The 13,129-nt window shown below is 42.8% G+C and overlaps 1 protein-coding gene across 4 annotated transcripts in view; it reads left to right on the top strand.

Moving 5' to 3' along the window:
* bcas3 (BCAS3 microtubule associated cell migration factor) overlaps window positions 1-13,129 on the top strand; it is a 442,206-nt gene that overhangs the window by 348,390 nt on the left and 80,687 nt on the right. The window contains exon 24 of one of the 4 annotated variants that reach the window (XM_060944031.1): window positions 1,318-1,393. The exons of the other annotated variants lie outside the window; for them this stretch is intronic. Coding sequence (XP_060800014.1) covers window positions 1,318-1,379 — 62 coding nt within the window. The 3' untranslated portion in view covers window positions 1,380-1,393. Of the gene's footprint in view, window positions 1-1,317; window positions 1,394-13,129 lie in introns of those variants that run through there. 4 annotated transcript variants of the gene reach the window in all.

The following is a 13,129-nucleotide window of genomic DNA, read 5'->3' as shown; positions in this document are numbered from 1 at the left end:
GTCAGTCTTCTTGTTCATCTCTGTGTTAGCCCTGTGATAGATTGGCGACCTGTCCAGGGTGTACCCCACCCCACCTCTCGCTCAGAGTCAGCTCGGATCGACTTCAGGTTTCCCTCGTGACCCTGTTGGATAAGCGGAATAAATAATGCATGGATGGATTGATGTGCATGTGACTTTAAAAATAATGAATTAAAAAAAATCACACCAGTAATTAAATATTTTGTGCAATATTAAGTAAAACAACAAAGTATAAAATTACATTTAAAAATGTACCTCTGAATTTAAAATTAATTAAAATGTTATAATTGATAAATAATTAGTATAAATATGGAGGTCACTATAGAAAATCACATGCGCTGATTAGTCAAGAAATTCGGACTATTTCTCAATAATCACCTCAAGTGACTCTGCAAAACGTTGGCCAATCGCTGTCACCGTAAGTGAGGAAGAATTACAAATTATGAAAGAAGATTCTGTTCCAAAAAGCACTAAAGATGCTATGAAGTTTGGTCAAAACTATTCAAAAGGTAAGATGGAATTGTGATTTATTTTATCTATTTCAAAACAAAGTATTTTACATGACTCGGCGTAGATAAGTGACACAAGTTGCGCTTTACATTTGCATGCCGCTTTTGAACTTTCAAATAAAGGGGTTTTGGGGTTTTTTTTAATACGATTTTTTTTAAAATAGTCACTTGAGGTATTTATACTGAAACAATTATCCACCTCACGCTCAGTGAATATCGGTGAATAATAACCTCGACTTTGTCTCAGTTACTATTCACCGATATTCACTGAGCCATCGGTAAATAATTTGTAATTAAAACAGCGTTAATTATAACTTGGCTAGTTCCAGGCTTCTTGGAAATCCTGTTAGTTCTTCTGTCTCTCCTGGAAAAATCCTAGACAGCCTTGAAGATGCTTTAAATCAGAAAAAGAATTTATTACTTATTATACAGTAGTCCAACACACAAAAAAAAATCTTTGTAACACTTAATTTTCTGTGTAAAGTTTAGATTTTTTTTTCCTTTTTCTACTGACAAATAGGCATTTAATACAATTTTTTTTAATGTGCTGTGTGTATGTGTGTATTTGCACACGCACGCACACGCTTAGGCTTTCATTACAAGTCAAAAATGGGTTTTCCTTTCTTTTCTCAGTCCAGGGAAATTAATTGAAATACTTTTTTAGGTTAATTGCCTGTGGATTACGGATACAGTGGCTGAAGTTTACACTGGAGCTCAGCAACACCTTTAACTCAGCAGCATTTGCTTGGTAAACCCAGTATTAACTGATTCTTATTTCTTTCCCTCTCAGAGCACCCAGACGATTTTCAGGAGATATCCATCAGGAAGTATGCATTCAGTAGAAGTGTGTGAAAGTTATCAAATGTTCAGTGCTGAAAATGGAGCATCACTCCACAAGTTCATATCTGTTTCTTCCTCCTCTGGAAAAAATGTAAACTGTAAGCTAAAGTTTCATATACATCATGGTTTGTGCGCTTATTTATTTGGGGAGAGTTTGGAGAAAGATTAGTTAAGCTTGAGTATAAAGTGTGGATGAGAAGGAGTGTGTGTGTGTGTGTGTGTGTGTGTGTGTGTGAGAGAGAGAGAGAGAGAGATATACCGTGCATGTCTGCTTGCTTGGGTACATGTCCATGTGTTTGTGCTTGCTTGTGTGTTTCTGGGAGCTGGGCCCAGTGCTCAGTGAGAGACTGTGATGTGTGTGTGCGGAAGTGTGAGGGATAAAAGGAGAAGAGTAGGGGTCCACACACACATACCACCCCCTCGCCAACCCAGCGTCCAGACAGCATGTGTGTCTGCCCCCTTCCCAACGGCTTGGCAACCGAACCGCCTTGACCTCCTCACCTCTCAACTTTACTTGAACTTCAGAGGAGAGGTTGTCGAGACAGCATGCGGGACAGAGACGCTTTGTGAGGGATCAGTCGTCGGTTCTATTAAGAACACAAGTGGACAAGCAATATCTACAGTGCCTTGCAAAAGTATTCATCCCCCTTGGCGTTTGTCCTGTTTTGTCGCATTACAAGCTGGAATTAAAATGGATTTTTGGAGGGTTAGAACCATTTGATTTACACAACATGCCAACCACTTTAAAGCTGCACATTGTTTTTTTATTGTGACACAAACAATAATTAAGATGAAAAAACAGAAATCTGGAGTGTGCATAAGTATTCACCCCGTTTTGTATGAAACCCCTAAATAAGAGCTGGTCCAACCAATTCACTTCATAAGTCACATAATTAGTTGATTAAGATCCACCTGTGTGCAATCAAAGTGTCACATGATCTGTCACATGATGTCTGTATAAATCACCCTGTTCTGGAAGGACCCTGACTCTGCAACACTACTAAGCAAGCAACATGAAAACCAAGGAGCCTCCAAACAGGTCAGAGACAAAGTTGTGGAGAAGTATAGATCAGGGTTGGGTTATAAAAAATATCCCAAACTTTGAATATCCCAGGGAGCACCATTAAATCCATTATAGCAAAATGGAAAGAATATGGCACCACTACAAACCTGACAAGAGAAGGCCACCCACCAAAACTCACAGACCGGGCAAGGAGGGCATTAATCAGAGATGCAACAAAGACAACACTGAAGGAGCTGCAAAGATCCACAGTGGAGATGGGAGTATCTGTCCATAGGACCACTTTAAGCCATACACTCCACAGAGCGGGGCTTTATGGAAGAGTGGCCCGAAAAAGTCATTGCTTAAAAAAACTGATGTTTGGAGTTTGCCCAACAGCATGTGGCAGACTCCCCAAACACATGGAAGAAGATTCTCTGGTCAGATGAGACAAAAATTGAACTTTTTGGCCTTCATGGGAAATGCCATGTGTGGTGCAAACCCAACACCCTGAGAACACCATCTCTACAGTGAAGCATGGTGGTGGCAGTATCATGCTGTGGGGATATTTTTCATCTGCAGGGACAGGAAAGCTGGTCAGGATTGAAGGAAAGATGGATGACACTAAATACAGGGCAATTCTGGAGGAAAACCTGTTTGAGTCAGCCAGAAATTTGAGACTGGGACGAAGGTTCTCGGTCTAGCAAGACAATGACCCTAAATATACTGCTAAAGCTACACTGGAGTGGTTTAAAGGGAAACATTTAAATGTCTTGGAATGGCCTAGTCAAAGCCCAGACCTCAATCCAATTGAGAATCTGTGGCATAACTTGAAGATTGCTGTACACCAACTCAACCCATCTACGGTAACTTGAAGGAGTTGGAGTAGTTTTGCCTTGAGGAATGGGCAAAAATCCCATTGGCTAGATGTGCTAAGCTAATAGAGACATACCCCAAGAGACTTACAGCTGTAATTGTAGCAAAAGTATATACTATAAAGTATTGATGGGGGGGGGAGTTGAATACTTATGCACACTCCAGATTTCTGTTTTTTCATCTTAATTATTGTTTGTGTCACAATAAAAAAAACAATGTGCACCTTTAAAGTGGTAAGCATGTTGTGTAAATCAAATGGTGCTAACCCTTTAAAAATCCATTTTAATTCATCAGCTTGCAATGCGACAAAACAGGACAAACACCAAGGGGGATGAATACTTTTGCAAAGCACTGTATTTAATGCTAGCAGCAAAGACGTCCATAGAATTGTCTGTTACTTATTCAAGCTGTACCTATTTTACACGTACATACATGTGAGTGAAGCTATGATGGCTCAGCTGTACAGTGAAAGTAGGAGAATGAGGGGGTTTCTTCAAGCTAATATAACAGTGCTGATGCTTTTCATCAAGTGAAAAATTGTTCAGATTCACTGCATGATGTGTGCGGAATGTCACAGGGTCCATTTAAGGAAGATGCTGCTTTATTGTCGGGTGAGCCGAGAAACGTTTGTCCATAAAGCATTTGTTCACAGAGAACTGTGATGTAATTAATTTAGTCTCTCAGACATTTATTATCTGTTATATTTAATCGCACCGTGCTGTTACCTAGTTTTACAGGGCCTGTTTTTTAGGAATATGTTCTAATGTTTCTGGTTATGTGTGTGTGTGAGGGAGAGAGAGAGAACGGCTAGTCAGTCAGGCGTGAGTGTTATAAGGTGGCAGGCTAGGTGCATTATTCCAGGACTGTTAGGTGCTGGAGCTGTTTTCTTAGTCTTGTACCATTAACAGACTGGAGCTGCACTCTTGCCTTGGGCATCGCTACCAGGAAGCTATGCTCTTATCATTAACTACTCACTATACATAAGAGGTAGAAAGAGAGACAGTGTGTGCATTTCCATTCCCAGAAAGTGCTGTGCGTGCTATGGTTCAGATTTGAAGACAGAGCTGTCCATGCCATAGCAGACCTGCCAACCTTTATCCATTTTGTTTGGGCACTCCGCAGTTTCACATCAGAGTATATCTCAAACTTCTCCCCATCAAAAATGTCCAATGTACGGTAAAACAAACAATTTGAAGAGACATGACGATTAGAAGGTGTGTATATACAGAGTTTTACAGTAACCACCAGGCACTTGAGAGGAAAAAGCTGCATCTTGTGTGTTTTAGTTAAGCTGCACGCACTAGAGGGGCGTTGTGGCTCAGGTGGATAAGGCGCCATACCATAAATCCGGGGACCCGGGTTCGATTCTGACTCGAGGTCATTTCCCGATCCGTCCCCGTCTCTCTCCTGCTCATTTCCTGTCTCTACACTGTCCTATCCAATAAAGGTGAAAAAAGCCCAAAAAATATCTTTTAAAAAAAAAAGATGTAGACACTAGGACAGGGGTCTTCAATCCTATCCGCAAAGGGCCAGTGTGGCTGCAGGCTTTCATTCCAACCAAGCAGGAGCTACACCTGATTTCACTTGTTTAATCATTTCACCCTCGTCTCCAATCAACAATCAAGTGAGCCTCCAATTTGGCTGCAGTGAAAGCCTGCAGCTACACCGGCCCTTTGCGGATAGGATTGAAGACCCCTGTACTAGGATGCTACTTGCACACTTCCTCACAAATTGCTATATGTACCATGTGTTTTAATGCTACTTGTAAAAATCAAACGGATTCTCTGGAGGTGGTGACATCATTTCCTGCGCAGTACTGGTGTGAACACTGATCAGCGTCTATAGCAGTAATAGAGCAACATCAAGCTCTGATTTACCTTTTCCTCGAGATTTGATTTTATATCAGGAGGCGGAAAACAGGCGATCAAATAGAACTCTGCAGATTGTTGGATTCAGGAGAATTTTATCAGACTCTGTTAGTGAAGACTGCCATGCTGGTCCAAAAACCATTTTAGCTAGCTAGGGTTTTGTCAGACTCCAGTGACGGCTCGTGACCATTCTGGAATGATTGCACGTGACCAATCAAAGGTCTGTACTATTTATAGCTCCACTAATATGTACATATTCAAGAGACCCAGGCTAAAGTGTTGTTCTAATTCATCTCATTATCTCTCGCCGCTTTATCCTGTCCTACAGGGTCGCAGGCAAGCTGGAGCCTATCCCAGCTGACTACGGGTGAAAGGCGGGGTACACCCTGGACAAGTCGCCAGGTCATCACAGGGCTGACACATAGACACAGACAACCATTCACACTCACATTCACACCTACGCTCAATTTAGAGTCACCAGTTAACCTAACCTGCATGTCTTTGGACTGTGGGGGAAACCGGAGCACCCGGAGGAAACCCACGCGGACACGGGGAGAACATGCAAACTCCACACAGAAAGGCCCTCGCCGGCCATGGGGCTCAAACTGGGACCTTCTTGCTGTGAGGCGATAGTGCTAACCACTACACCACCGTGCCGCCCCTGTGTGTGTGTGTGTGTGTGTACAAAACATCCAACAAAATAATTTCCGCTTAGAACATAAACAAACCAGCGAAATGACTGTAGTAATTTGTGAAAAATGCTATAATAATAATTCTTGAAAAATAAAAAAGATACATTCTTACCAACCCCGCCTCTCACCCGTAGTCAGCTGGGATAGGCTCCAGCTTGCCTGCGACCCTGTAGGACAGGATAAGCGGCTACAGATAATGGATGGATGGATGGACGTTCTTACCATCAAATACTTTTATTCCATATTTTGTTGCTTTTTTTTTGGTATTTTTGGGGGTTTTCTTCTTTTTCTTTAGGGTTTTTTGGCGATTGGCAAACCAACTTAGAGATGCATTACCGCCACCGACTGGGCTGGAGTGTGGAACAAGAGATATTGGGGAGAAAAAACAAACAAACAAAAAACTACATTCTTTTATCTATTTCTGTTTCTTTTAAATACTTGATAACAATTTTGGGGGTTTTGTTTTCGAGTAGAGTTTTTATTTTGTCCTCGGTTGGTTCAGCAACACGCTCCGCCATTTTATTTTTCTTGACTCATGGTGTATGAGCTGATAGCCTAGTAGTAGAGTAGCCAATCAGAGCGCGCAATTGCTCATATCCAGTAAATGTGAATAGAATGTGTGTGTGTGTGTGTGTGTGTGTATGACGGTTCTAAATGGAATCTTTTATTTGTTCAAGAACATTTAAGGCTTCCACCAGAGTAACAGACAATATTACCTTCAAAGGGCCATGTCACCCTTCCCAGAATCCAGTTAATTGTTTTGTTTACATACAGGCCCCTGTGTTTTGTGTTTTGAAAGTACATGACCACTACTCTGCTGGCTCTATTTCTTTGTGCGCGCTCACCTAGCCGAATACTGCAAATTCACTGTTAGTAATCCCTTCTAATCCCATCTCCAACTTTTTTTTCTTCATCCACATGTCATACATGGAAGTTTGAACACAGTATGTATGATATTTTCTTTCCTTCATGGTTGCCCATGAGACGACAAGGCCAGTTCTAATAATAATAATAATAATAATAAGTTGAATTTATATAGCGCTTTTCAAGAAACCCAAGGACGCTTTACAATTATAAACGAAGAAAATAAATAAAATAAAAAATAATAATAAAAAAAAATGAATAAATAATACAAAATAAAAAGTAAAAAGTCCACCAAGTAGGGGTCAGGATGTAATTCCCGTGGTGTAGCAGCCACAGTCCCACCAAAAGGCGCATGAAAACGAGTCCCACATCTCCAGCACAGCCGCCGTGACGCCGTCAAACACATCGCCCGAACACCACGCCATGGATCCACAAAGCGAGCAGAGAAGCTCCGCCACGCAGAGCGCTGGTGTGTCCCAAACCGCCTGCACAGCCGCCACGACACCACCGAGCAACATCGCTCGGAACATCACGCCAAGCATTAAAGCGCAGAGCACTGGACAACCACGATGTAAAATGAGCAGCGAGCTCACTGCAGTCCACAGCTGGGAGTGCAGGCATCACCCACAGCGAACCAAGGCCTGGATGGAACAGACGCCCAAAACTGGGTCCGGAGCTACACCACAACCGGTGGACAAAACACTCAAACAAACATCAAACTACACAAACACACAGAAAATGAAAATTGAAAAAGAAAGAAAATAAAATTAAAAAGTTCTGGTCCATTACAACAGAATAACCATGTGAAAACGGAATGGATCAGTTGAAATAATTTTAAATATAATTACTTTCCAAAATATTTTCAATTTCACATTATAATGGCCTCGGATGTTGCCACATTGTTTTTCGAATGTAATGCAGTGGAATATCAATGGCATTGAAAATGGCAACTCGCTACTAAGCACAGAAGCTTCTGTGAAGAATGAGCCAACCCCTTTAAAGGTGATAGATGGAACCCTGTAAGTGTGAATAGGAGTAGATCCCCACAGGCTAAGAGCAAACCACACCTCATTTCTCATAAGGATGCAGAAGCATTAACCTGTCTCCCTCCATCTGCCCATTTGTGTGTGTGTGTGTGTGTGTTTACACAAATGCTAGTGTATACTTTTTCTCAGAAGTAACTGTGGCCTTCCTGGTAATGGCGTGTTGAAGTCTGAGCGAGGTGTCCGGATCAGGCTGGATCAGTCGCCGGTGCTAAACTCTGAGCAGCAGTAGAATCGGGTTGGGTGATACCAAAGAACTCAACACAGCAGATTATTCCTCTGAGTAATATTGTCAGGAAAAGTCCCTGAGCGAAATGTGAGCTGCCATGGGGAACTTCAAACACAGCAGCTGTTGAGTATGGCAGGTCAGCCGGCGGTCATGAGCTGGCGTGAATGCTCTGGACTCATCAGCACACTTTCACCCTCTCATAACCTCCCGTGTCTGTGTATTTACCATTCCCTCTCTCATCAACACCAAGAGTGAACCTTTTTTTAGATCCGGGGAGCTGGGGCAAAGAGACGGAGGGAGACAAAGACGTCAGCAGGGCCAGGCGGAGAGGTGGCGAAAGGTGGGCAGTACTTGTTTTGGCATGTGGCTCTGAGAGCTAGCCATGTGCTAGGGGAGAGCTGTGTGTCAGCATATGCTGGGGTAGTTCTGAGTTCGGGGGTCAGGGGGTCGCCCGCGACAGAGAGGCCACCTGTAGACCCTGTGTGTGGGCCAGCCATGCTCCTTGCCAGGCAAGTTGAAGTTCAGATTTACCCCCTGGTCTGATCAGTGAGGGAACAGGACTTGATGATCACCTACCAAGAAGGAGCTAGCTTTTCAGGGCTAGTGAACATAGGCTGTGTGTGTGTGAAGATAGGGAAGAACTGCCGGACTGGACACCACGGTAGTAACCTTATCCTTCCCTGCTCCTCCCTCAGGCCTTTCCTAAATCAGAGCACAAGCTGCAGGCGGCTGTGTGCCTCCAGGCAGTATGCCCTCTCGGCCTCATCAGCTATTAGCACAGTGCCAAAGTGTGTGTTTTTGTGACAGAGAGACAGAAAGAGTGTGACCTCTTCAGTTGAAGTCTCGGCCTCTTTGCCTGGCCTGTGCATTCGCCACGCTGGATGACGTCCATTGCTGTAGGCAGCTTGGCCTGTTGTATGCTGGTTAGACAAAGATGCCACTCTTTTTTTTTTTTTAACCACTGAGGATTAAGAGCTTGGAAGATTACATTTTATTAGATTGTTTTTTGTTGTTGTCTTTTTGGTGTAATCTTTAGCCTTTGTAGGTAATCTGCAAAAGGGTGACGAGGAGACACAGAAACTAAATATTAAAACAGCTGGGCGAGCAGCTATCAGATGTCCTTCGAACGCTAGTCTGCGCAAAACATTACCAAGGCCTGGGGACGCATCGAGACATTCAGAGGGCAAATTTTTCTCTCTGTCTGCTTTGGAGTCTTCTCACTCTTTCATGTCCATCCAGAGAGTTGGCCTGTCCTCTCTTCTTATCCATCCACCATCTGGGCTTCTCCATCCCTACTTCTTTGCTTTTTAAGCACTCAATTTTCATGTGGGAGGATATTGTGAGGAAAACAAAACAAAGATACATACAAGTTTTATACCAATAAGTTAATCGGATTCAGTTCCATACCAAACATCTGTGAGACTGACTGAGTGAGTGAGACACCACTCACTTTTGTTCCTCCAAAGATTTACTATACATATGCCTTTCGCAGAAGTTCTGGAAGAATGTTTTTACTTTGTATGAAATTATAAATATATAGTGCTGATGCTTTGCTTTACCTGAAGTCCACCATCCACTGTTAAATTTGATGAGTGTAGGGGATGGAAGTGTTGATGTGTGCGTTAATTTGCCAGTGTTATTCACAATTATACAAGTGTCTGTGATTGGCTAGTTGATCTTTAACATGAATGTTTGGTATACTCAGCAGCAGGGTCTGTGTTGGCGAACCTTAATCAGATTGTTTCAGACTAATTTGACCTTGTAAATCTATCTGTGGTCACTGATTTTTATCTGAGTGACTTTTTGGCCTATTGTTTGATACTAACCTGGAAAGAAGTTTGAGAAGATTACACATTCTCATTGTTCCCTCCAAAAGCTTATTATAAAAGTATTAGATGGATTGGAAAGGATATTCAGGCCCAAAGTAAGTGCCTTCACTTTTCTCCCAACCAGAGAGGCTGTTACCTTGCTGTACAATTAAGGCTCACGTATTTCATCCCACACAGAAGGATTGAATTAGTGTGACAAATCCTGGGGTCACAGTGCATAGTGTGTGTGAAGTGCTGTTTCTCAGTGGCTCCACAAAGGCTGCCAGATTTAAGCTTTTTTTTTTTTTTTGACTCGTAGATAATTGGATTCACAGCCTCTGTCTCCTCTTTCTTCTCAAATTAAAATCCTCATCCATGTGCTTACTCGGGTAGAATGCAACATTTAGGCTCATGGTCTGATGGATTAGAAGTGACTGCCTTAATGAGTGTATGAGACTAAACTTGTGCCCCATTGGTCGTCTGGGTTTAGGTCAGTCTCTTCACCATTCCGACTGTGGCAGCAGGGTGCTGTCCATTCAAAAGCCCACACATTGGGGCCGAGTGTGTTTTGACGGCTTAGTAGGGGTGGACGATATATCGAGATTTGCGATATATCGATATGTTTTATGAACACGAAAAAGATTTTGGCATATCGTATATATCGAGATAATGCTCTAAATTAATATGATTTCGCCACTGTGCTTAATTTCCTTCACTGTGCTATGGTGCTGCCCGCCCCGCCTCTTTCTCGTGTCTGTACCCCCTCCCCTCGCGTGTAGGCGGCGTGTTAACTCATTCAACATGGCGGCGCCCACAGAAAGCCCGGAGGCGGCAGAACTCGTACCAAAAAAAAGGACAAATGGCTCCATTATATGGAGATATTTTGGTTTTAAACCGTCGGACGAACAACAGAAAGAGGTCTACTGCCGGGAATGCAAGAAATTGGTGGCAACCAAAGCATCGAGCACCACGAACCTGTTCAACCATTTACAGGTACGCCACAAACTTTTGTACGAGGAGTGTGCCAGGCTGAGAGTTAATGCAGTGAGATGAGTTTGAGATTTGTTTTTAAGGAAAAGGAAGGCAATATGTATTATTTCTATAAGTCAAATTATTATTTATGAAATGAGGGGTTTTTTTGTTACTTAAACGTTTAAGACGCACTTTATAAGAACTGCCTACCCTCAGGCTTTGTTTGTAATTAAAATAAGGCAATATACTACTTCCTTGGTTTGATAATTCATGTTAAAAATGGTGCACAAGCACTTTGTTACTAGTACCTGTCTACCTCTAGGCACTTGGCTGCCTACCTGTTTGCACTTCAATAAAAAAAAACACCTTGCTGAATTTGGTGTGTCTATTTTTTGGGGGTTGTTTTTCCTGCATAGATATCGAGATATATATCGTATATCGAGATATAGCAAAAATATATCGAGATCTTTTTTTTTCTCCATATCGCCCAGCCCTACGGCTTAGCAGTTCTGGACGGTGAGGACTTCTCTGACGTGAGTTGCATCAGACGACTCCTTGTGTCCTTGAGGCTGCAAAGAGTGGGAAGTCTGCCTGCCTCGTCAGTGTGACTATCTACATTCGTATTTACACCGTGCTTCATGGCATTTGGCAGCAATCCATATGCTCTGAAATGTATTTTTGGTCTCTGACCTCCATGTCATGGAGAGGAATAAATCCCACTTGTGGACTTGAGGTCTGGGCTGCAGTTGTGGTGGTAATCGCATTTCACACTATTTGAGGACCAGGGCTAAACTGTAAAGCATTGTTTTCCAGGTGTTTTCTTTATTATTATTAAATACTGTGTTGACAACAGAGGAGACAAAATCTACCGTTTGCCTTCATAACACTATATGTCTCTCAGAAGAAAACTATTTTTCTCTCTTTACTCTCTCTTCCTTATGCATCCACTCTGCTTTCAGAACTGTCCTCCTCTGCCTCAGCTAGTGGATGTATGGACCACCTAACCAGCTCCATTTGCTCAGATTTATTTAGAGGGGTTTAACCTGGCAGCCTCTGTAAAACAGACATCCTTTAAAGGCTGCCGATGCTACGTTGCTCCTTTTAAAAGCCAGGCCTGTACTGGTGCATCAGAAGACAAGAAGCAAACACTGATAGCCACTGCCATTAGACACAGCCTCATAAAGAAGTCTTGGCTTTAGAGCCACTCTGAAGATAATTGTGCAATTAGCAAGAAGATTGTAGAGTGCTTTGATCAGGCAGCAGAATGCAACTCATCAAGATATCATAGCGCAGTTTCCAGCACAGACGGATGGACACACACAGCAGCTTGGTTTCTGACCTAGAGCGGACATCCGTATCCATGTTATATGCGTATTTTAGTGGGAGGAAAGGGTCAAAAAGTCTACTTAGAGCCCAGCAACAATAAAATTGCTTCTTTCATCTGGTGCTTTCAGGGTTATATTACTAAACAATAATAAAACATTGTTTGGAGTTTAAGTTACTGATGGGTACCAAATGCTCCACCAATTACAGACGAGAGGTAAGGAGTAATTCACAGAGGAAGAGACTTTGAAAAAGACAGAAAATGTCAAGAAAAATTGTAGAGCGTAAAACCAGAAGTAGAGTAAAAGATTCAGAAGTCGCTTTGAGTGAACAGATAGGTTTGTCTTTCCAAACCTACCTGCAGAGGAAGGAAACTCTGAAAGACTGTTATGAAAAGGCAGTATATATAGGAAACAGCCTTTAGCAGGGTCTTTGTGTATAACCACCCGGCCAGGAAGCAGATCTCACATCCAGAAAAACCACCCTCCCTTTTCTCTGGCCACATGGACCATAGGGAGCAGTCCAACTTCACGGATGCTGGAATGGCCAGTTTGGTCATTCTCTCGCCTCCCTGGCTTTTCACATAACCCAGGCCTCAGAGGGGAGGAGAGGATGCAAGCAGCGCTGGGTGCAGAGATCACGGAGGATGTCCAAAATAGCATAGGGTAAATATGACAGCATGGGAACCAAATATGAGTCCTGGCCCCTCTCACTGCCACATTTAGCCTTGTCATGTTGGGGTCAGGACACGCCATTGCTCACAATGAGAGATGAATGCCACCCTGAATAAATAACACCCAGTCTTAGCCTCTGTCTTCTCCTCTTGCTCAGCGCTGCCCACTGTGCTGCTTCTGCTCTAATGACCTCTGCATAGCGTGATGACCAAGAGGTCCCTAAACTTCATCTGTGCCAGGGAGACTTCATCGTACAGGTAATCAGACAGATTACGTAAGTGTCAAGTTTGAATGGCTACCTGGAAGAGTATCGTTCATATCCTAAGTGCTTTGGTGTACTGGTGTTCTTGATAGTCACATGCATACTTGCACAATTCTTTGCAGCAAGACTTCATAACTTTAGACCTTTATCA

The sequence above is a fragment of the Neoarius graeffei genome, chromosome 17 (genome assembly GCF_027579695.1).
Source record: "Neoarius graeffei isolate fNeoGra1 chromosome 17, fNeoGra1.pri, whole genome shotgun sequence".
In the NCBI taxonomy this organism is placed as follows: domain Eukaryota; kingdom Metazoa; phylum Chordata; class Actinopteri; order Siluriformes; family Ariidae; genus Neoarius; species Neoarius graeffei.
The sequence above is the reverse complement of the archived record's forward strand: the minus strand, read 5'-3'. Positions and strand labels throughout refer to the sequence as shown.